We start from the raw sequence: 20,237 nt of genomic DNA, 5'->3' as shown, positions 1-20,237 counted from the left end.
CACATGATTAATATAATTTCTTTATTGGTTCAGTTAGATCTGTTAAGTGTGATTTCATAGTTTTAGCATTTAGCTTTGTTTTGTAGCGCCACAGTTTGGTTTCTATTTTATATATTGTACTTTTAGTTTCTCTTACTTTCAAAGGTTAGGTTAAATGTTTAACTTAAATTATGTACCATTTTAACCCCTGCCTTGGGATATAAAACAAAGTTTATTATTATATTCAATTAAAACTTGCTTGCTAATGATGGGTGTAATAATCTGATGTAATAACATCAACCTATTTTGGTCATACAAAATATTGTGGTATCATTGTGTAGATGATCCCAGCTGTATAATCTGCTGTCGTTACTTGGCAGCTGAATATTTTTGATAACCAGAATTGAAGAACTGTACATAATGGACATGACAAAGGTTCAAACAATCTTTTTAAATTCACATTTATATGTGATAACAACTGAGGTAGAAACAACAGGATCCACTTTTCCACAACTCTGTTTCCTCCCTAACAGCACCAACTGATTCAGTGTCTCTATTCTAAATCCCAAACTGAAGGGTGATGAATGAATATTAATGACACTATTTGTTCTTCAAACATTTAGCTCTGCACTTATTATGTTAAGATTCCTTCAAGTTCAGCAAAGGTCAGTCATGTGAAGGGGCTTGAAATGCATTTCTCGAGCTGCTGCTGAGACAATAAAGTGTTGCAGCTGTTATTGACTGAGAGCTAATGTCAGGGTCTTTAAATTATCACTCACCACTGTTCTGCCCAGCTAGGTCTACACCCTTTGCCTCATGGTGTCGTCATGGCATTGTTCCCTTTCCTTTGGCCTTGACGACAAAGATAACCCTGTGAAATTCTTGTCTGGATTTTTTTCTCTCTGATTGAGAAGGGCAGCCTTTGAGGACAGTGATATGTATAGTATAGTATTTGATATTGTCTCATGGTAGTTTAAATCCACGCAGTATTGCACTACAAATTGATTTCCTGCCATAGGCTTTTCTCATTCTACTGTTATGGAACATCAGTAGAAAACACATTTAAGTGAACACTGCTGCAAGGTGAAAGAGAAAGAAAAAGAAAATGGATTTTGGTGTTTTGACCCTCTTTGATAGAATGTAGCCAGATATCCACTCTCGCCCCTTAGCAATTGAAGCTAAACATACAAATTTGGTTTCCTTCTGTAGAATGAGAATGACCTTGTTATACTATGGTGTTGAGCAGTGTGCCAATGGACCTTGCAAGAATTTGCTTTCACATTGTTGGACACATTCTCATTCTCAGCTGTCTCAATCCCGGTGGATATTCATCTGTTTTGTGTGCCCCTCGTGGCTATTATCCCCTTCTTGCTGTGTCAGGATGGAGTGGTAACCAGACTCCTCTAAGGTAAGGCCAGTTGTTTAGCAGCTAAAGTCTTTTATGGAAAGAACAAATGGTGTCACCTTGATATGCTATTGTTGGTGGTGTCAATCCTAAAGCATGTCTAAACATCACAGTCCTTCATGTTACAAGCAGTTGACACACAGAGACGCCTAAAGCACTAAACTAACAATGTCAAAGGGTTGTTAAGTATCAGTGGGAAGATTAACGCAGTCATGGCTTACATGGTTTTGTTCGTGTTTGAATGTGGTTGACAAAGAATAACACTCTGCAATTTACTTATTATCTTCTAATCTCTCTGTAGATGTACAAAACTTTTGAAGGACTGCGCCATGTGAGATCAAGGTCAGCATGCGGTGCCAAACAAGTGTCAAGTTAATATCTGTCGCTTGGCTTCTTTTGTCAGTGGAAGAACTTGCTACATCATTCTCTCCTTTGTGCTGCTGCAGATGAATAAGGTATAGTAAGACTGTCGTAGATTCATCTACAAGCTAGATACAGTGTAAGAAATGCTGATTATGTTTATTTTAAGTGGTAATTAGCTTTTTACTTGTTTATATTGTATTTTGTTTATTTTTGATTCAAGCAGTTCTGTGTCACTATATAAAAAATGTATATAGTATTTGCATGCTAGCCTGAGCAATAGTCAACACAGTGTTATATTTTTTTACTGAATGTTGCACAGAACTGCTGTGTGATATGGCTTAAATCATTATTGGGATTTTAAAAAACTGATATAATTCAACAATCATGATGTGACAAAATTGCATAGAAATAATTAAATTGATGTTCAAAGCAAAATTAAAACTTCAATAACTAATGTTTATTTTGAATTACAGCTTGTTCTGACTAACTAACTTGGACAAAAGAAATTTGTCGGTACAAACATGATAACATTGCATCAGAATTCTACTGAAAATTTGGATTTGCTGCTGTAATTTGAATATTAAATTATTACCCACTGGAATTCACTAGAACAATGTCAGTGCATTGTGCTGTATATTTTCTGTTATATCAAAACCTCTCGTTATGTTTTTCACTATTAAAGTAATATATTTCATTAAATACTCTAATATGTTCATCAAGCACACAGGTGGAGATATAATCTACTGTATTACATATAAAAATTAAAAAACTGGGTGAAGCCTCTGAACATCTAAAATGCCATTGGAACCATCGGGTTCCTGTTATTTTCATTTGTTTTCATGTGGATTCTTCATGGGTTGTTGTTTTTTTATCTACTATACTTGGACATTCAACCTCTACAACAACGGCCATGGTGTTCATATTAGCATTGAATTAATAGAAGCAAGGGCTTTAAAAAATCTAGTGTCCTGATGGCAAATCACATCAATCTTTTTAAAGTCTATTTTCAAGGATTTTAAAACCAGAAAAAGTAGGGCAAGATCATTCCCATTTTTATCAGTGCAGTTTCACTTGTTTTCATTTTTTCTTTTTTTTTTTTTTTTTTTTTTTTAGAAATGACTGTCAGTATTTTGACACATGACAGAATAAGGCAAAATGGGTGCGCTTAAAACATGAAGAGAATACTTTATTCAGGAGGATTTTTAACATATCAACACATGTGTTTCACTGGTTCAATTTTTGTAATTTCAGGCCTGTTCATGTTACACAAACTGATATGACACCTCAGAGGATTAGGCATAAGTCTATTTATAGTACTCCTGTCAATAGTAACATTACATTTAATACCATGAAGGAAAGATGTTTTTGTTCAGTGGAGTCTGTTCTACAGAGTTACAGGGGTATAACATTTTATTGCTATAACATTACAAGGCATCCATTTCTGCCCTAGATTTATTAAACACAAGGTAGAGAAACCTATGAAACAATATTTAGACCATCCACCACCATTCCCAGGCTGTCTTTGAGGGAGAGCTGCTCTTTTAAGATTTTCTTTTTTCAATATTTTTACAGAGGAGGGGACCTTCAATATTATTCCCATATATTGCCAACCTGATGTATCATTCTAATCAACACTGGATTTCTTGACAGGAAACAAATCTGTCATTGTCAAAACACATCTTTGCAACAACAACAGAAAGTCAGAGAACAGTTCAGAGTGTTAGCACAAGGTTGCCGGAGCAACCAACCAAACATCAGTAACCCTCCTCTGTTTGCGACCCTCCGGGGGAAAGTGAGCAAATGAGTTTTGAGTTAGTTATTAATTGGTTGCAGATAGAGTGAAAGTTATTGTTCTAATGCAAATGTATGTGTTTTTTTAAATTCATTTCATGCTTTCAAGTGCTAAGCCTTCTGATCTCTTCATCTACTAAAATACATCTAGCAACAAGGTGATATTTTTCAGTGGTAATAAGGTGAAAGCTGGTGAATTTAACATGTTGACTTCTACATTATTTGACATTATTAGCCCTCTGCCTCTGAGATGAAATTTGATGTGGAGAACTTTACCTGCTTGAAATAAATGAGGACACTACACTGTAATTTCAATGCACTTTTGCTTTATTCTACAGAGTTACTTTGGAGACAGATGGGACTAAACCACAGGAGATCCCAAAGGTCTTAGGTGGCCGTCTGTGAGTTTCACTCCTCATCTAGCCCTTTCTGTGATGAATAATGATAAGAAAGTAGACAAAGAGAGACACATTAGTGACAGAAGACCAACAAGACTCAACACGTGTTAATCAAGGTAGTAAACCACAACTAGATTCTGGCCTGAAATGATTGCTCTTCCGTTTAAGACGTTATAGTGATTGTGATAATAATTTAACTTGAATAACATTTATTTCACTATCTGCATTTCCTTACTTTACAATGTTGGCTTGGACACATTATTTCAAAATGTGCTAGTTTAATCTTGTATTTTCAAGCCATTGTGGGGTTTTTTATTTGTTACCCCTTCCAAAATGACAAAGCCTAACTTACAGAATAATAAATCACTCATTGACCTTATCATAAAATAGATCATTTGAAAAAAATTGTGATTCAAGCCTAATTAAAGATACATGAAGACATTTATCTTCAAACTAGATGGCTAACAAAGATGTGGGTATGTATGCCAAAACAGCCATAATGTTAACATGTTCTAGTGACTGCATGAGAGCTAATTATGGTAACTGTTCACAAATATGAAGATATCATGTTTTAACAAAAAGTGAGTGTTCCATCTAACAAAATTGTTTGGTATGTTAACTTGGAACTGTATATATTATGTAACTATCATTAATGTAATGGAATCGCCATTTTAAGGGCCGTCCTCTCCCAAAAACATTCAATCATTGTAGTTATCATTATGATGAAAATTGATGATGCCAAAAATTGATTTTCCACTAACCTACATCATATTGCACTAATTTTACTTACCAAACCCATAATGACTAACTTAATTGAAATAAAATCAATCTGCACAAAGACTCTGGTCTGATTTGTTTGGTTCCATTATGAATGATGAACGCTGTAATTATGGATTTTGCATTACAAATAAAACATGATAACATGATAATGATGATTATGATGAAAATTGTGAAAAAGTGCATTTTTGTGAAGGCAGTAGGAGAGTATATGAAGTTTTGTGTTGGAATCTAGCAGAGCCTCTTACCTTTGACCCCACATCACGGCTCTTGGCACGCAGCTTGTTGACCTGAGACTCAGCAATGTCAGCTCTCTCTTCAGCTTCATCCAGCTCATGCTGCAGTTTACGGAACTTGCTCAGATGAGTATTTGCCTGCTCCTCCTATAGGATTGAAGGAAAACACAGACCACAATATTATATTAATACAAGAGGCAATGGACCTGAGGGTGTTTACCTAAGGCCATGTGGACTATAAACCCATCTATAACCTGTCAATTGAGAAATATAAGATTTTGAAAATTCAACAACACTGGTTTGTAGTTTACAACTTTGTCTAAGACAAGTCACGGAGGAAGTTGAGATATTTTCTGGCCAAAAGTCAAAACAGTTACTGTTTAAGTAGCATTTTAAAAAAAATGTAATTTAATATAGTGTAATGTGTGATCAGAATGTAATTTTGATCACATTACATTACATACATTGTAATTTTTCATGTATTGTATGTAATTTTACATACAATACATGTAAAATACATACTACATAATTTTGATCACATTCGCATGCAAAGAAAAGTAAATTTAAATTAATGAAGAGCACACATCACAAATGAGACGCAGCCCAAACTTACAGCCTCCTCAGCTGATCTCTTGTAGGCTTTGACTTTCAGCTGCAGTTTGTCAACCAGATCCTGGAGACGTGTAACATTCTTGCGATCTTCCTCAGTCTAGGTAAATCAAGGGAATAGGAAAGAGACTCACAAGTTCAATAAGAGATATTCTCTTCAATTGGCATCTTAATTTTGACCAAAAAATGAACTGTGGAAAAGAAGGTATAGCTGAACATAAAAACGTCCATGTATGAAGGGACATTTGTCAGCAGAGTATAAAGATGCCTATAAATAGTATACATTGTATGAAAACACACACAGTTGTGGCTATTTGTATAGGTTATGGGTTGTTAAAAAAAAATCACCTGGTATGTGAGCTCCTTGATGCGTCTCTCATATTTACGGATTCCCTTCACTGCTTCGCTGCTCTTCTTCTGCTCCGACTCCACCTCATTCTCAAGCTCCCTCACCTGAAAACATCAGAAAAGCATTTATCATTCACTGGTTTACAAGGAGCGAATAATAACTTAAGGTCATGTGTAGTGACAAACCCCTGCAGATTATCATCCAATTCTGTAGCGCTCCAGTACCTTTTGGCCAATTTTAGCTCATTGTTTTGGTTTTATGGCATAGTTCAGTCTCAGCTACAGTCGTAGCCCTGATAAACCCACCTGCCCATTATTAAAATACAGAAAGCAACTTCTCATTGAAGAAAGTAGAATATCTATTAAACTAAAGGCCCTAATATTTTTTCTAGGGGTTGGTAGAGACCAAACCAAAAGCTTAAAGGCCAATGAATTGTGAACACACATGTACTGTATTTGTGAGGTGGCCAGAAACATGGCAATGGGATGATGACGTTGTTACATGTCTGCTGGATGACTAAGTGGGCAGTGTTTACCAGCAACAAATTTATAGGGCAATAATATGTCAGTGCTACATCTGTCACCTTGTTTTGGACTTCTGCCCCTTGTGGCCAAAATGCGATAATGCAGCTTTATAAAAATAAAGTTTATGTTAGTCCTACAGATGCCTTTCCAAACAATTTGTGATATTTCTTTAGTGGAAACTCTTACCCTGGCCTCGAGCTTCTGCACTTGCTTCTTGCCTCCCTTCATGGCAATCTGTTCAGCTTCATCCAGACGGTGCTGCAGGTCTTTGATGGTTTGCTCCATGTTCTTCTTCATACGCTCCAGGTGAGCGCTGGTGTCCTGCTCTTTCTTCAGCTCCTCTGCCATCATGGCAGCATCAGTAATAGCCTTCTTGGCCTTCTCTTCAGCATTTCTGCACTCCTGCACCGCTTCCTCCACTTCAGTTTGAAGCTGGGAAGCATCGATCTCCAGTTTCTTCTTCTGGTTTATCAGACCAGTGTTCTACATATGTTTGACATTTGAGAATATGAGAAAAGCTGTGTTAGACAGTCTTTTAGTTCTTCAATGTCCAAGAAAAGTAAGTCTGTGGTTGTGTTGCAATAAATGATGTGGGCTCACCTGTGAGTGCAGTAGCTGCACCCTCTCACTAACATCCAGCAGCTCTTGCTCAGCAAGTTTGCGGCTTCTCTCAGTTTGTTCGAGAGCAGCCCTCAATTCCTCCAGTTCAGCCTGAATCAGATTGTTGCGTCTCTCAACAATTGCAATGTTCTCTTTAAGATCATCATTGGCCCGAACAGAGTCATCCAGCTGAATTTGGCAGTCCTTAATGGGATGACATCAATGACATTCATGTTTATAATCAATTCGAATTTGAAATATCTTAAGAAACTGAGCCTTTGTCTTTCTAATTTACCTTCAGGTGTGCATGAACAGATTTAAGTTGTTTCTGGGCCTCAGCTGCCTGCCTGTTGGCCTGGCTTAGCTGGATCTCCATCTCATTGAGGTCTCCCTCCATTTTCTTCTTCAGACGCAGCGCCTCATTTCTGCTGCGACACTCAGCTTCAAGAGAGCTCTGCAGGGTGTCTATAGTCCTCTGCAGGTTCCTCTTGGACTGCTCCATCTCCTCATCTTTCTCAGCAAGTTTGCGTTCAATATCAGCTTTAACTTGATTGAATTCCAGCTGGGCTCTTAGAATCTTACCCTCTTCATGCTCCAGGGAGGCCTGATGGACAGGAGGGTACAGTTATACAAAGCAGCAGACACTGTTACTCTAATATAATATAATAATACTCCTGTATTATTCATCAAAGAGGGCCTGTACCTCCGCTTCCTCAAGAGCAGACTGGATCTCACTCTTCTCCTGTTCCAGTTGTTTCCGTAATTTCTCCAGTTCATGGATGCTCTTTCCACCCTCACCGAGTTGCTCAGTGAGGTCAGAAATCTCCTCTGTGGAATGTCAAGCAGGGTGATTAAAAAAGATTCACAATTAACTTTATAAAGTATGTCTACAGAAACCTTGACACAAACTGTGGCATTAGATCTTACCCTGTAAGTTCTTGTTCTCTCTCTTCATGGTCTCCAGATGATCCAGAGATTCTTCATAGGAGTTCTTCAGTTTGAAGAGCTCAGTGCTCAGAGCCCTGGCCTCCTTCTGAGAGCTCTCCAGCTCACACTGAGACTCTTCATACTTCTGTTTCCACTCAGACAGGACCTACAATTAATAGAATAGCCAGCAATAAGTGTACATGTACCAGGTGAATGGAGAAAAGACTACAGACTGGGTGATATCATCTTGTATAAAATATTTTTTCTATTATTGAGAGAAACTGCACATATTGTAAAAATCCACACCAACCTTTAAAAATTAACTCAGTGCTCTAGGTGTTGAATAGATGTGTTGGACAGAAGGATTACAAGTTTGTTTGTTTTTTTCTGTAGAAAAGTAAGTATGCTGGTGAGTTTATGCAGCCAGTATTCTCAGTCCATTCATCAGTCTGCTACGTGTCTTTTTTGATATGACCACCAAGGGGCGCCAAAGTCCTAAATATTAAAATCCTGCACATTATGACTTTAACAACCAACAGTAGGAACTTAACCCATAGCTGCTTCAGTGGAGCTACCTTGCATTCTGTAGTTTTACTGGGCAGCTCCAAAAATGTGAAGCAGAGTGCTACTGGAAAATAGTGTCTTAAAAGGCTATAAAAGACATCAACATTGCCAAATTCTTCACCTTGTCAAAGTTTCTTTGCTTCTTGTCCAGAGCAGCAGCAGCAGCATTAGACCTCTCCACATCCACCATGAGATCTTCAATCTCATTCTGCAGTCTGTGTTTGGTCTTCTCCAGAGAAGAACATTTAGCATTCACTGCTTCAACCGCCTCCTCAGCCTCCTGCAGACGCTGAGCCAGCTTTTTCCTTAAGGAACCAATCATTGAAATCATTTAATGATCCTGCATGTGTGTTTGTTGGATAAATTCTAATGACTTCAACCACTATGACTGGCTGCTCAGTCATCTAACAGACAAACTTTTTGTTCGTCTTACATTTTAGTAGGAACATAATACAAACAAAAAGCTGATCTGCTAGATGAAATAAAATGTATCTTTAGGAGTTACAGATTAAATTATGAATTAGATCTCAAACTGTCTTACTTGGCCTCCTCGAGTTCCTCAGTCCTCTGGATGGCATCAGTTTCGTACTTAGTTCTCCACTGAGCCACCTCAGAGTTGGCCTTGGACATGCCGCGCTGCAGTTCAGCCTTGGCCTCCTGCTCCTCCTCATACTGCTCCCTGAGCAGGTCACAGTCATGACGAGAGGACTGCACTGCATGGGCCAGGGCACTCTTTGCCTGTTTTTAAAAAAATGTGTATGAATGATTAAAACTATGATATATATCAGTTAGAAATAACATGCGCATTGCTGTCACTGTGTACTGAAACTTCACCTTGGTCTCTTCTTCCAATTGTCTTTTAAGGTCTTCAATCTGTTGAGTGTAGGACATTTTTCCTCTTGTCAGTTGAGACACCAAGGAATCCTTCTCCTCCAGCTGCCTTGAGAGCTCACCTAGTATTTTGGTCAAAGGCAACATGTTATTGTCAATGTCTTAACAAATCCTGCGCCACCCAGAAGTGAACTTTTATGAGAAATTGTGTCTATTTTTCCCACTCATTGGTTTTTCATATTTTAAAAGCTTAAGTTTGATTATAGTGATAAAACATGTTCTGTATATGGTCCTGTCAATTAAATCAAGCAGGCAAATAAAAAAGATAAAACAATAATATTATGCCTGGTTTTGTATTAAAGCAAAAAATATACCATTTTCTGTTTGAAGCTTTGCTTTTTGCATATTGAAGTCATTGATGCAGCGTTGAGCTTCTTCAAACTTGGACTTGTATTCATTCATCTGATCTTCCAGAGTCCTGCATGTCTTCTCCAGATTTGTCTGAATTGAAATAAATCACATCACAGAAAACATTTCTAAATGTACCCATTATATCCCAAATACCCACATATCTGTGTTGTATCAACATTAGCAAGAAATTGCTTGTCAATTTAGCCAACCTTTGTCTTCACAATATGTTCCATATTGGAGACCACATCATCCAGTTCCAGTCTGAGCTCACTCTTCTCCTTCTCCAGTTTCTGCTTGACTCTCTGCAGGTTGTCGATCTGCTCCCCCAGGTCAGCAACACTGTCAGCTTGTTTCTTCCTCAGTGTGGCAGAGGTGGCTTCATGCTGCAGAGTGGCCTCTTCAAGGTCTCTGCGGAGTTTCTGGAACTCAGCCTCCCTCTTCTTGTTCATCTCAATCTGGGCTACTGTTGCTCCACCAGCCTCCTCCAGCCTCTCACTGATCTCCTCCAGCTCTCTGGACAGGTCTGCTCTCTGCTTTTCCACCTTGGCTCTGGCAGCTCGCTCTGCCTCAAGCTCTTCCTCCAGCTCCTCAATGCGGGCCTGTTAAGGCAGAATTATTTAGTCGCTACTTATTGTTGAGGGCTTAACCAAGTTTGTATGTGAGTTATTCATTACCTGAAGCTCTTTCAGTTTCTTTTGAAGTTGAATGGCAATGGCCTGCTCATCCTCTATTTTATTATTGAGCTGGTTGAGTTCAAAGTCTTTCCTGTCATGAAATTAGGAAGAGTTAGATCAACTGCAAATTTATATTGTCTGTATCTGTAGAGCTTTTCTCTACTTTATGAAATATAGACATACTGTTCATATAATGGTGTGCTTACTTTTTCAGATGCTCTTCGAGCTGTTGCTTGTCATTCTCCAGGTCCATGAGGCTCTCATGGGTCAGCTTTAAGTCACCCTCCAGCTTTCTCTTTGCTCTCTCAAGATCCATGCGGATCTTCTTCTCTTGTTCCAGGGAACCTTCAAGCTGGACAAGTTCATTGCAGAAAGTCAAACCATTTTCTCCAACATGCAAGGAACAGTGATAGACCTTTTTAAACACATTCATTGAAATACATACATCATCCACTTGTTGTTCCAGCTTAGCCTTGGCCTTGGTCAGAGTATTGACTTTGTCTTCTTCACTCTGCAGGTCATCCAGCGTTTGCTGATGAGCTTCTTGTAAGGCTTTCTTTTCCTTGGTCAACTTGGCAATGATTTCATCCAGAGCAGCCATCTCCTCAACCAGGTTCTTCACCTGCAAATGGAGAAATGATGATTATAGACAAGTGTACTGAAGGGTTACAAACCTGTTTCCCATACATGCACTTACAGAGTAGTTGTCATACCTTGTTTTCAGTGGCATGCTTCTCTTTCTCCACTTTAGCCAGAGTTAACTCTAAGTCATCGATGTCCTTCTTTAACTCAGAACATTCATCTTCCAGCTTCCTCTTCTTAGCAGTCAGTTCAGCATTCATCTCCTCCTCATCCTCCAGTCTCTCAGATAACTCTTTGGCTTTTGCCTCCGTCTGAATTTTGTGTTTGATCAGCCCTTCACATCTTTCCTCTGCATCAGCAAGATTATCTTGCTCCTAATTTTTAAATGATAATTGAGTTAATCACACATGATAAGTCATATTACATATGATAATGTATACATTATTTTGCATATAATGATTATAATTTAAAACCATTAGGAATGCAGTCATCAAACTTACGGCCTGAACTTGCAGCTGCAGGTCATTCTTCTCTTGGAGAAGAGAGACCATTTTCTCCTCTAGTTCCTTCCTTCGAGCTTCAGACTTTGCATAAGCTTCTTTCAACTTCAGGAATTCTTCCTTCATGTTGGCCATCTCCTTTTCTGCTTCAGCAGATCTCAGCAGAGGTTTGATCTTGAAGAAGAGCTTCATCCAGGGCCAATTCTTGACCCCCATGAAGGCACGGATGTTCCACTGGATTACCAGTAGTGCATCCCTGTCAAAGATCAACCAAAGTTTTAATTACTGTACAACTAACAGCAAAATGAAATCATTACAATTACTTTTCTTTTAGCCCATTTTAAAGTCCTGATTCATCCAACCTCCTTTCAACAATCTTCTGGAATTCCACTCTTGCCAGTAGACCTCTTGATCTAGCTTGGATTCCAGTGATGATGAGTGATAAACGGTCATCTCTCATCTCTTCCAGTTGCCCAAGAAGACCAGCCTTGAAGAATACCTTCAGGAGATGTGAACATCATGTAAATATCCGCTAGCTGTTATGCATGTGTTCAACAAATGAGGGGTTACACTCTTGGGACAATGTAGCTTTAAACTGGTTTGGTAGTTTTTACTGTAGATATTCGGTTCCACAGTTGAGTACTTTGTGTAGATCAGAAATGTGCATTGCTTTGGATTTGGCCCTTCATTAATTACCTTAGTGTGTCCAAACTTGTATTGGTTGTGGTCAATATCCAAAGACCCAAGAAGTTTCTCTGCTCCCTTCTTGCTGTCAATGAACTGACCCTCAGGAATGGCAGCAGGATTCAGGATGCGATATCTGGAAAATAAAAGATAAAATGTATTTGAGAATAATACTTGCATTTTCTTTTGGAATTATATGATTTAACACTTAATATGAGGTAACACCTCTGTTTCAAATCTCCATATAAGATCCTGTTGGGGAAGCCCTCTCTGCAGAATATGCAGGAATATCTTTTGGTAGAATAGTGTCTATTCCTCCAGCAGAGAGCAACAGACTTTGAAAATCTACGCCAAGACACCTCGAAGCTGTGGCAGTAGTTTGTGGTTGCCCTATGTGTTACCAACAGATTTGATGTTTTTCTTTTAATATGTCTCCTATCTTTATATCTGATAAATACCTCTGTTTGAAATCTCCATAGAGGATTCTGTTGGGGAAGCCCTTTCTGCAGATCCTAATGCCTTCCAGCACACCGTTACAGCGCAGCTGGTGCATCACCAGAGGGTTCTCCATGGCCCCAGGAGTCTTGGTCTCATTGGGGATGATGCAGCGTACAAAGTGAGGGTGAGTAGACCTCAAGTTGGTCATCAGCTTGTTCAGGTTCTCCTGTGAAGTTAAGTAATTTAACAGTGTGTTTAGCAACCTATTTAGGTGATCATTGTGACTAATCTCTCAGGTATCCATTGAAAATTAAGTCTCAGTCATTGATTTCCATGTGAAGCAGCCACTCACACATATTTATGTGTTTATACCAACCCTGTGCAAAGCAGATACGGTCTGGAAGGATGAACCCTTCTTCTTGCCTCCTCCCTTACCCTTTCCACCATCTGCTAGTAAACAAGAGTGCAACTAATTAGACTGCATTAACAGACACAGGCATAAATAATTCAATCTTGCCATTGGTAATAGACATCTGTGAGTAAACTAATAAATTATAGATACTCCCAGGTTAATGCAGTACATTCAGTTTATTCAAACATGTCCTTATAATTAAATGACCCCATGGGTCGATTGCACTACGCACTCCAGAACAACCCATAGGAGGGTTTTCTAATATGCTGCCTCGATTGGCAGTAATTAGCAGGACGACATAATTTGTATGTGCTTTCTAAAACCGTTACAAATTACTGTTATAAAATAATTATGTTTTATGGTGTGAAAAAGCTGCGGTTAAAGGGGACCTATTATGCTTTTTCTTATTTTCAGGCATATATATAATGTCACATTGTCGAATGTTCATGTCAAAAGTGGCCGACGGTAAACGTTGTCGAAGTAATTGCTGTGAGCAAAAAGAACTAGCTTTAGACTGCTTTGAACGCTAAGTTTCCAACAGTTTTTTCTACTTTCAGCCCAAGCTGATATTGGTTCATGATGGATTTCTTTGTATGGACATCTGCTCAAAGCATAGCACAAGTTCACTGCCCCACTCCGCTAACATTATGGCATTTTTCCATTGTTTTAAGGGTAGTCACCACTGAGCCATGATTCCATTATACAGCACAGCAAAGTAAAATAAGTAGTTTACCTGTTGGAGGTGTGCTGGTCATCTGCAGCTCTTCACTAAACATCATTATCATTGTGGCTGTGTCTGCTTGTACTATTCCTCCCTTCATTATTTCTAACTGATCCACTGAACAAAGAGCTCCAAATATCTCCATATATTGTTGTTCCCTTTATTTAGTCATTTAAAAGCTTTTAATTTTAAGCAATAAAGCAGGAAATGTTGGATTTGCATCAGCAGTAACTTAACACGACTCTGATATGTAAAGCTGATCGATCAGAACAGAGTGGGCTCATCGGGAGGGGGGCCTTAAAGAGACAAGAGCTCAAATGGACTGTAAAGAGACACAGTGTATACTAAGGAGGTGCATAAAGGGTCAGTAAAGATAAATAAGGAGTTTTTTGAACTGTGAATCATGCAAAGCTACTCTAGTGGAGTCCAAAAATAAAATTTAGAGCTGGAAATGAGCTTAATAGGTCCTCTTTAAGGTCTGGTTAGATTTAGGCACAAAATCCACTTCATTAGGATTAGGGAAAGATCATGGTTTGGGTTAAAATGATCACTTGAAACACGGTGTGGGTTAAAGTTACTACATACTTAATATTAAGCAACTTTCATTGTCATGGCAACAGTAAATACATCACAATCATAGTTATGGTTTTAAAAAACAGTCCCGACTCATGGTTAGAAATGTAAAGCGAACAGCGATCTCCTGCAGCTAAGTCCACTTTTTGCCATCTACCTATCTAGCCATCCATCCAATTTGTCACGTTATATAGACGTAACCTGAACTGCATCACTTCTCTGGGTCAGAATTACTACAGCCACTAGATGGCATCAGTCACTCAAACAAAACTATAGGTTGTTTTTGAGGACTGAATTTACAACCTATACTATTGTTTTTCTTTGGAGTTTGGGCTGGTTTATTCTTACCTGAGTCAGCTCCAGCATAATTTGCAAAGAGGTTTGCGAGCATCTTAAGAGTAGATTTCTGGTACAGTGCAACAACAGTCTCATTCAGAGGATCCTTGTTTTTCACCAGCCAGTTGTTGATATTATAATCAACAGTTCCAGCGTAGTGAACCAGGGCAAAATGAGCCTCTGGTCTCCCTTTGACAATTCTAGGCTTCTGGAAGTTGTTGGATTTTCCCAGGTGGTTGTCATAGAGTTTAGCTTTAAAGGTAGAATCACTGGCTTTGGGGAACATGCACTCCTCTTCAAGGATGGACATGATACCCATGGGCTGAGGAGACCAAAATATGAGTGGTTAGAAAAAAATTGTAATTCATCTTAATTGTGACTGAACATTACATCAGAGTCTCTCACCTTTTCAATCAGGTCAATACAGGCCTGCAAGTCCATACCAAAATCTATGAAAGTCCATTCAATGCCCTCTTTCTTGTACTCTTCCTGCTCCAGTACAAACATGTGGTGGTTGAAAAACTGTTGCAGTTTTTCATTGGTGAAGTTGATGCACAGCTGCTCAAAGGTGTTGAACTATAATGTAAAGTGGATAATAGCGTAGTCATTTTCACACTCACCTCTTTATTGTATGCATCAGAGTGAAAAAGAGGAGTTTAAATCTTTGCCTACAAATAATAGACAGAGCTCACATCAAAGATCTCAAATCCAGCGATGTCCAGTACACCAATGAAGTACTGGCGAGGCTGCTTGGTGTCCAGGGATTGGTTAATACGGACTACCATCCACAAAAACATCTTCTCATACACTGACTTAGACAGTGCACCAATAGCATAGTAGACCTAAAAAAGAAATCCAGTAAATAATCCTTCATGAAAACTCAGTGCTGATTCCTTCAAGTTATTTTTATTTCAGCAATGGCCATTCAATTATTTACATTTTGTAATTACCCTTCTATATAGTAGTCTTCATTGCTCATGGCAGAGTGTGCCAATCCTGCCATGTATTAAAATTGCCTACCTATGCCTACCTCCAATTTTTGTTTGTTTGGCTGACAACAGATAGACCAGATGCTCTTAGGTTTCATTACTGATAAAATAACTGATCAGAGAGGGTTTGCTGTTGTATAAACCACACTTGCAGTTACCACCAGTGACCACAGGTGTCACCAAATCAACCAGGACCGAAATTCAACCCTCCACTTTCCCTCTTACCTGCTGGACATTTTGTCCCTTGGTGACCCACTCATTTCCTACTTTGACTCTTGGGTGACAGAGACCTTTGATGAGGTCAGCAGAGTTCATGCCCATCAGATAAGCTACTTTGTCAGCATCTGAGAAAATACATATATAATATGAATATATAATATAGAATATAAAATCTTCCAGTGAGTATCAAATCCTGATGAATCCTGACATGTTTTAAATCTTGTTTGTCATGTGTCAGAGCTTTAGAGAGCCTTTTTCACCTTCAGTGCCATCAGCCTCTGCCTGCTCCTCACGCTGCTTGTTCTTGAACTTCATGTTACCGTAGTGCATGATGGCACCAGTCAGCTTGTAAATGCCATTCTTCTCTTCTTGAGTGAAGCCCAGCACATCAAAGGCTTCCTGGATTGAGAATAGGGGTTTTATATTATATATGTCATTGTATTTTTATGCTGTATCAAGGTTTACAGTGCAGAGTGACAACAGGGTGGGATAAGATAGTATTTGCCCTCTGAGCCTCTATGATCACACATTAAACCAAAGTTGACATCTGAGAAGACATAAAATTTCAGGATCCAAAGCTGACAGCTAGATGTAAAATACCATGTAGGAAGCCAGAGCAACATCACTTGTCTGTTTTTTCCAACAACTCCCATTAACAAAACCATTACATTTCAGTAAACTCATCATGGTCTAAGTCTAGAATAGTGAAATGTGCAAATTCAACTGATACCACATATTATAACTGCTTATGTGAGCTGTTGTTTTGTGAACAGACAATATGGTCCTTTACTCACATCAGTGGCCATCAGCTCTTCAGCATCATTTATGGAGGCTACAGTTGTCTCTCCTTGGGAGATGAAGGCGTAGTCGTAGGGATTGTTGGTAATGAGCAGCATCTCTTAAAAGAAAAACAAAAATGTAACATTTTTTATGTTAGAGATGAAGCAGCATTTCAACTTGCAGTAGTCACTGGTATAAAAATCACTTGTTTTCATTTACCAAGCAGCTCAGGTTTCTTCTGAGACAGAATCTGATAGAAGATGTGGTAATCTCTCTCAGCCTTAAGCTGAAAGGTGACACGGGACTTTTCCAGCAAATCTGTAAAGACATTTGTATTATGAAGGTCGGTAGGAAGGTGAACATTGCGATGAAGACAGCAAACCAGATGAATGTATATAATGTATACTTACATGTCTCAATATCAGCCGATGCCAGTTTTCCACTAGCAGCAAAGTGAATTCGGATGAATTTGCCCTGAGAAAAAAAATCCCACAATAAAATACTGTACAATGAGCACAAAGGGCAATTATATTACAGACAGAAACTTACAAATCTGGAAGAGTTGTCATTCCTGATGGTCTTAGCATTACCAAAGGCCTCTAAAGCTGGGTTAGCCTGGATGATTTGATCCTCAAGCGTGCCCTGAAATAGTACAACAGTGCAACATTTGTTGAAATGTATAAACACTTATACAATGTGTCTTTAAAGGAAAAAAGTAGAAACCTTCTTTTCTGCGCCTGTGTCCTTTTTTCCACTTCCAGCTGCAATGCTGGCAAAGTACTGGATGACTCTCTTGGTGTTGACAGTCTTCCCAGCACCAGACTCTCCACTGAAGACACAAATTGAATTATTTTGATAAGATGACAACTAGGCAGCATACATTCTAACCAGGTCTTGATCAGTTAACCAGAATGTAGGTAAATTGATGCTGCTGTAATTATTCAAAGTGGACAAAGATTATTGCAGTCAGTAAATGGTGATACACCTTTTCTCAAGTATACATGTAATTTCCAGAAGCTGCCACTGTGACTATCCATAATCAGATTAATAACTTATTCTTTTTAATATTAACTATAAGAGCTGAAACCATCAGTTGATTACTTGACTTGTTGATTGATCGTAAATGAATCTGCAGCAATTTGCATTATTGATTAAGTAATTTATGAAGCAAAAATGCCAAAATTCACTGGTGCCAGCTTCTCAAATGTGAACTGTAAACTCAGTACTTTTGGATTTTGTACTGTTGACCAGACAATTCATGATATTTTATAAACTAAATGATTATTCAATAAATAAATTGACTGAGAAAATAATTGGCAGATTAATTGATAATAAAAACAGTTGGTGCTTGCAGCCCTAATAATTGTACTGCATTGGCCTATTGCAGTTAGTGACATGTATTGCCAACATGGATGACTTACTTCAAACTGAACCAGACTGCATAAAACTGTTCAAGGGGATGTTATTTCCATATTTGTTTACTTCTTTCCATTAAATCATGCTCCACAATGTACATGATTTAATGTTTATGTTCGTTGTCTATTCCAATACAGTGTGAACATGCTCAACTATTAGCCACTATAAATATTCCACATCAAATAATAAGATAAATTACTTAAGTTAACTGGCATGCATCAACAAAAACTCAGAAAAACCAGCAACAATATTTTACAGGGAGCTATGTGATGCCTCTGACTATATAATTCTCATCACATTGAACCACTGAACTGCAATCACATAAAGTCATAAAAACCAAACTCACGTGATAAGAATTGACTGATTTTCTCTGTCTAAAAAAAGAAAAGAAAGGATCACTTAAGAGTACAGGCTTCCTCGGAATTTGAATTTTATGTGAGCATATGATAAATGAAGTTCAAATACCAGTTAGCATGTACTGGTAGGCATTGTCAGAGATGGAGAAGATATGAGGAGGAGCTTCACTCCTCTTCTTTCCTCTGTAGGCAACAACCACCTCTTGGTTGTAGACTGGCAGCCACTTGTAGGGGTTGACAGTCACACAGAACAGCCCAGAGTAGGTCTGAGAAGGAGAAAGCAGGCAAACCGATGGATCATTTATATCAGGCATAATGCACTTTAGTTAATTTTGATTTGAAATATGAATGTAGACAAAAGAAAGGGAACATTTACACCATGTTTTGGGTGTATTTAGCCTTTACTTTGCTTCACATTGTTTTAAAAGCTTTCAACTCACATAGATCATCCATGCTGCGTAACGCTCTTTGAGGTTAAACAGCACAGCTGGCTCATGGAGGAAGGTGAACATCGCCATGTCTTCAATTTTATCAAACTTTGGTGGGTTCTGAGGGTGTACATCACACTCCTTCACTGTGACAGTCTGAAAACAGAAATTGCAATGTTGGTCATTTTGCAAAATTACAGCGACCATTAAATATTAAGGGTGCCTTTTGTAAAATATATCAAACTGACTTTGTTACCATTTGTTACAATTATCTTTTGAAAATAAAACAAGCTTTTAATGCATGTTGTATGTATGTAGTAAGTATGTAATGCAGTGTAGTTTGGAGTACAGCAACACAATACCTCCTTGCTCAGGAATCTTTGGTTGTCTGTTGTTGCTTTGCTATGTATCACGAAAGGACAAATGTGCCTTAATCTTTTCTTTCATCACTCCTGTGTCTTAGTTAGGAAACCAGTTGCATCCAGGGCAGCTCACTGACCTTCCCTTTTTCAGTCTGAGCGGTGACTTTATCTCCCTCACGGCTGACGATGGATGCCTTCACATACTCCTCATCATGGTCAGGAACGAAGCACTCCTTCTTCATATCAAAGATACGAGTCTGGGCCTCCAGACGCTCCTTATCTGACTTCCTCAGGTACGGGGCTGCTGCCCCAAACTCTTTCATGGCAGCGTCACCCATTTTTCACCTTTTCTACAAAAAAAAACAAACAAAAAAAAATCTCATTTACAGTTCAACCATATTATGTATTCATTTAGCTAAAGGCAAATGCAGCACAGAAAGAATGTATATGCCAATTTAGAATCTGTTGTTTATTTGATTTAATTTATCATATCATGATGGGTTTTTTTTCTTTCCACATAAAATTTGCTGTATTTAAATCAAATCATTCAATCATTTTCATTTTTCAGATGCTCTTACCTTACCAATCCCTACTGAGGAGACTGAGGTGTAATGGTCCTGTAGAAAGAAGTAATGGAAAATAATGAGATAATTCTACAGTCCATGCCAGCACAGGTAATGCATCAGTGTCAAAGTGTTGCAAGCCATTGTCCTCGCACCTTACCTTGAGATAGAATGGCGACCTATTGGGTGTTTCACCATGAGTTCTCTTTATAAACGAAGCCCCTCTGCCAAATATGGAGGAGCCTTTCAGTGCCCAGGAATGTTATTGTGTCTGACATGGGTTGGGGGTACATGAAGGGAGGGGGTTAATGAGTGGCGGAGAGCAATATAGAAATCAGCGGGTCAGAGTCTTATCAGTGATGGGGTCTCCTGACGAGGCCATATTAGGAGCTCCATGCAGAGCAGTGATTAATCATAGGTATCCTCAAGCAGCCAGGGGA

The 20,237-nt window shown here is 38.6% G+C and overlaps 1 protein-coding gene and 2 long non-coding RNA genes across 4 annotated transcripts; 2 read left to right on the top strand and 1 right to left on the bottom strand.

Annotated features, from left to right (window-relative positions):
• The first annotated feature begins 1,079 nt into the window (after nucleotides 1-1,079).
• On the top strand, nucleotides 1,080-3,406 carry LOC122994344. The gene is made up of 2 exons (XR_006406571.1): nucleotides 1,080-1,387; nucleotides 1,686-3,406. It is a non-coding gene; the product is annotated as an uncharacterized LOC122994344 (long non-coding RNA).
• Nucleotides 3,407-3,842: 436 nt separating this feature from the next.
• On the bottom strand, nucleotides 3,843-20,008 carry LOC122994337 (myosin-7). Of its 2 annotated transcripts, none has more exons than XM_044368963.1 (39): nucleotides 19,958-20,008; nucleotides 19,813-19,851; nucleotides 19,372-19,584; nucleotides 18,885-19,028; nucleotides 18,554-18,710; nucleotides 18,435-18,462; nucleotides 17,396-17,501; nucleotides 17,222-17,314; nucleotides 17,083-17,146; nucleotides 16,892-16,990; nucleotides 16,687-16,790; nucleotides 16,153-16,291; nucleotides 15,899-16,017; nucleotides 15,377-15,526; nucleotides 15,090-15,260; nucleotides 14,697-15,006; nucleotides 13,019-13,092; nucleotides 12,663-12,868; nucleotides 12,217-12,340; nucleotides 11,883-12,019; nucleotides 11,521-11,776; nucleotides 11,152-11,394; nucleotides 10,884-11,060; nucleotides 10,645-10,790; nucleotides 10,439-10,529; nucleotides 9,974-10,363; nucleotides 9,728-9,854; nucleotides 9,357-9,475; nucleotides 9,064-9,260; nucleotides 8,644-8,827; nucleotides 7,959-8,124; nucleotides 7,735-7,859; nucleotides 7,327-7,635; nucleotides 7,032-7,235; nucleotides 6,618-6,914; nucleotides 5,907-6,011; nucleotides 5,563-5,658; nucleotides 4,962-5,096; nucleotides 3,843-3,967 (listed from the first exon to the last, which is right to left on the bottom strand). In XM_044368963.1, the coding sequence occupies exons 3-39, from the start codon at nucleotides 19,570-19,572 to the stop codon at nucleotides 3,947-3,949; spliced, it is 5,814 nt and encodes a 1,937-aa protein (XP_044224898.1). In that variant the 5' UTR covers nucleotides 19,573-19,584; nucleotides 19,813-19,851; nucleotides 19,958-20,008; the 3' UTR covers nucleotides 3,843-3,946. The 2 variants fall into 2 exon arrangements, with proteins under 2 accessions (XP_044224898.1, XP_044224899.1); XM_044368964.1 differs by having other exon boundaries at nucleotides 13,019-13,089.
• LOC122994347 lies at nucleotides 12,026-12,302 on the top strand. Its single transcript, XR_006406573.1, has 2 exons — nucleotides 12,026-12,126; nucleotides 12,161-12,302. It is a non-coding gene; the product is annotated as an uncharacterized LOC122994347 (long non-coding RNA).
• Nucleotides 20,009-20,237: the final 229 nt, after the last annotated feature.

Source organism: Thunnus albacares, chromosome 12 (genome assembly GCF_914725855.1).
Source record: "Thunnus albacares chromosome 12, fThuAlb1.1, whole genome shotgun sequence".
Classification (NCBI taxonomy): Eukaryota; Metazoa; Chordata; class Actinopteri; order Scombriformes; family Scombridae; genus Thunnus; species Thunnus albacares.
The sequence above is the reverse complement of the archived record's forward strand: the minus strand, read 5'-3'. Positions and strand labels throughout refer to the sequence as shown.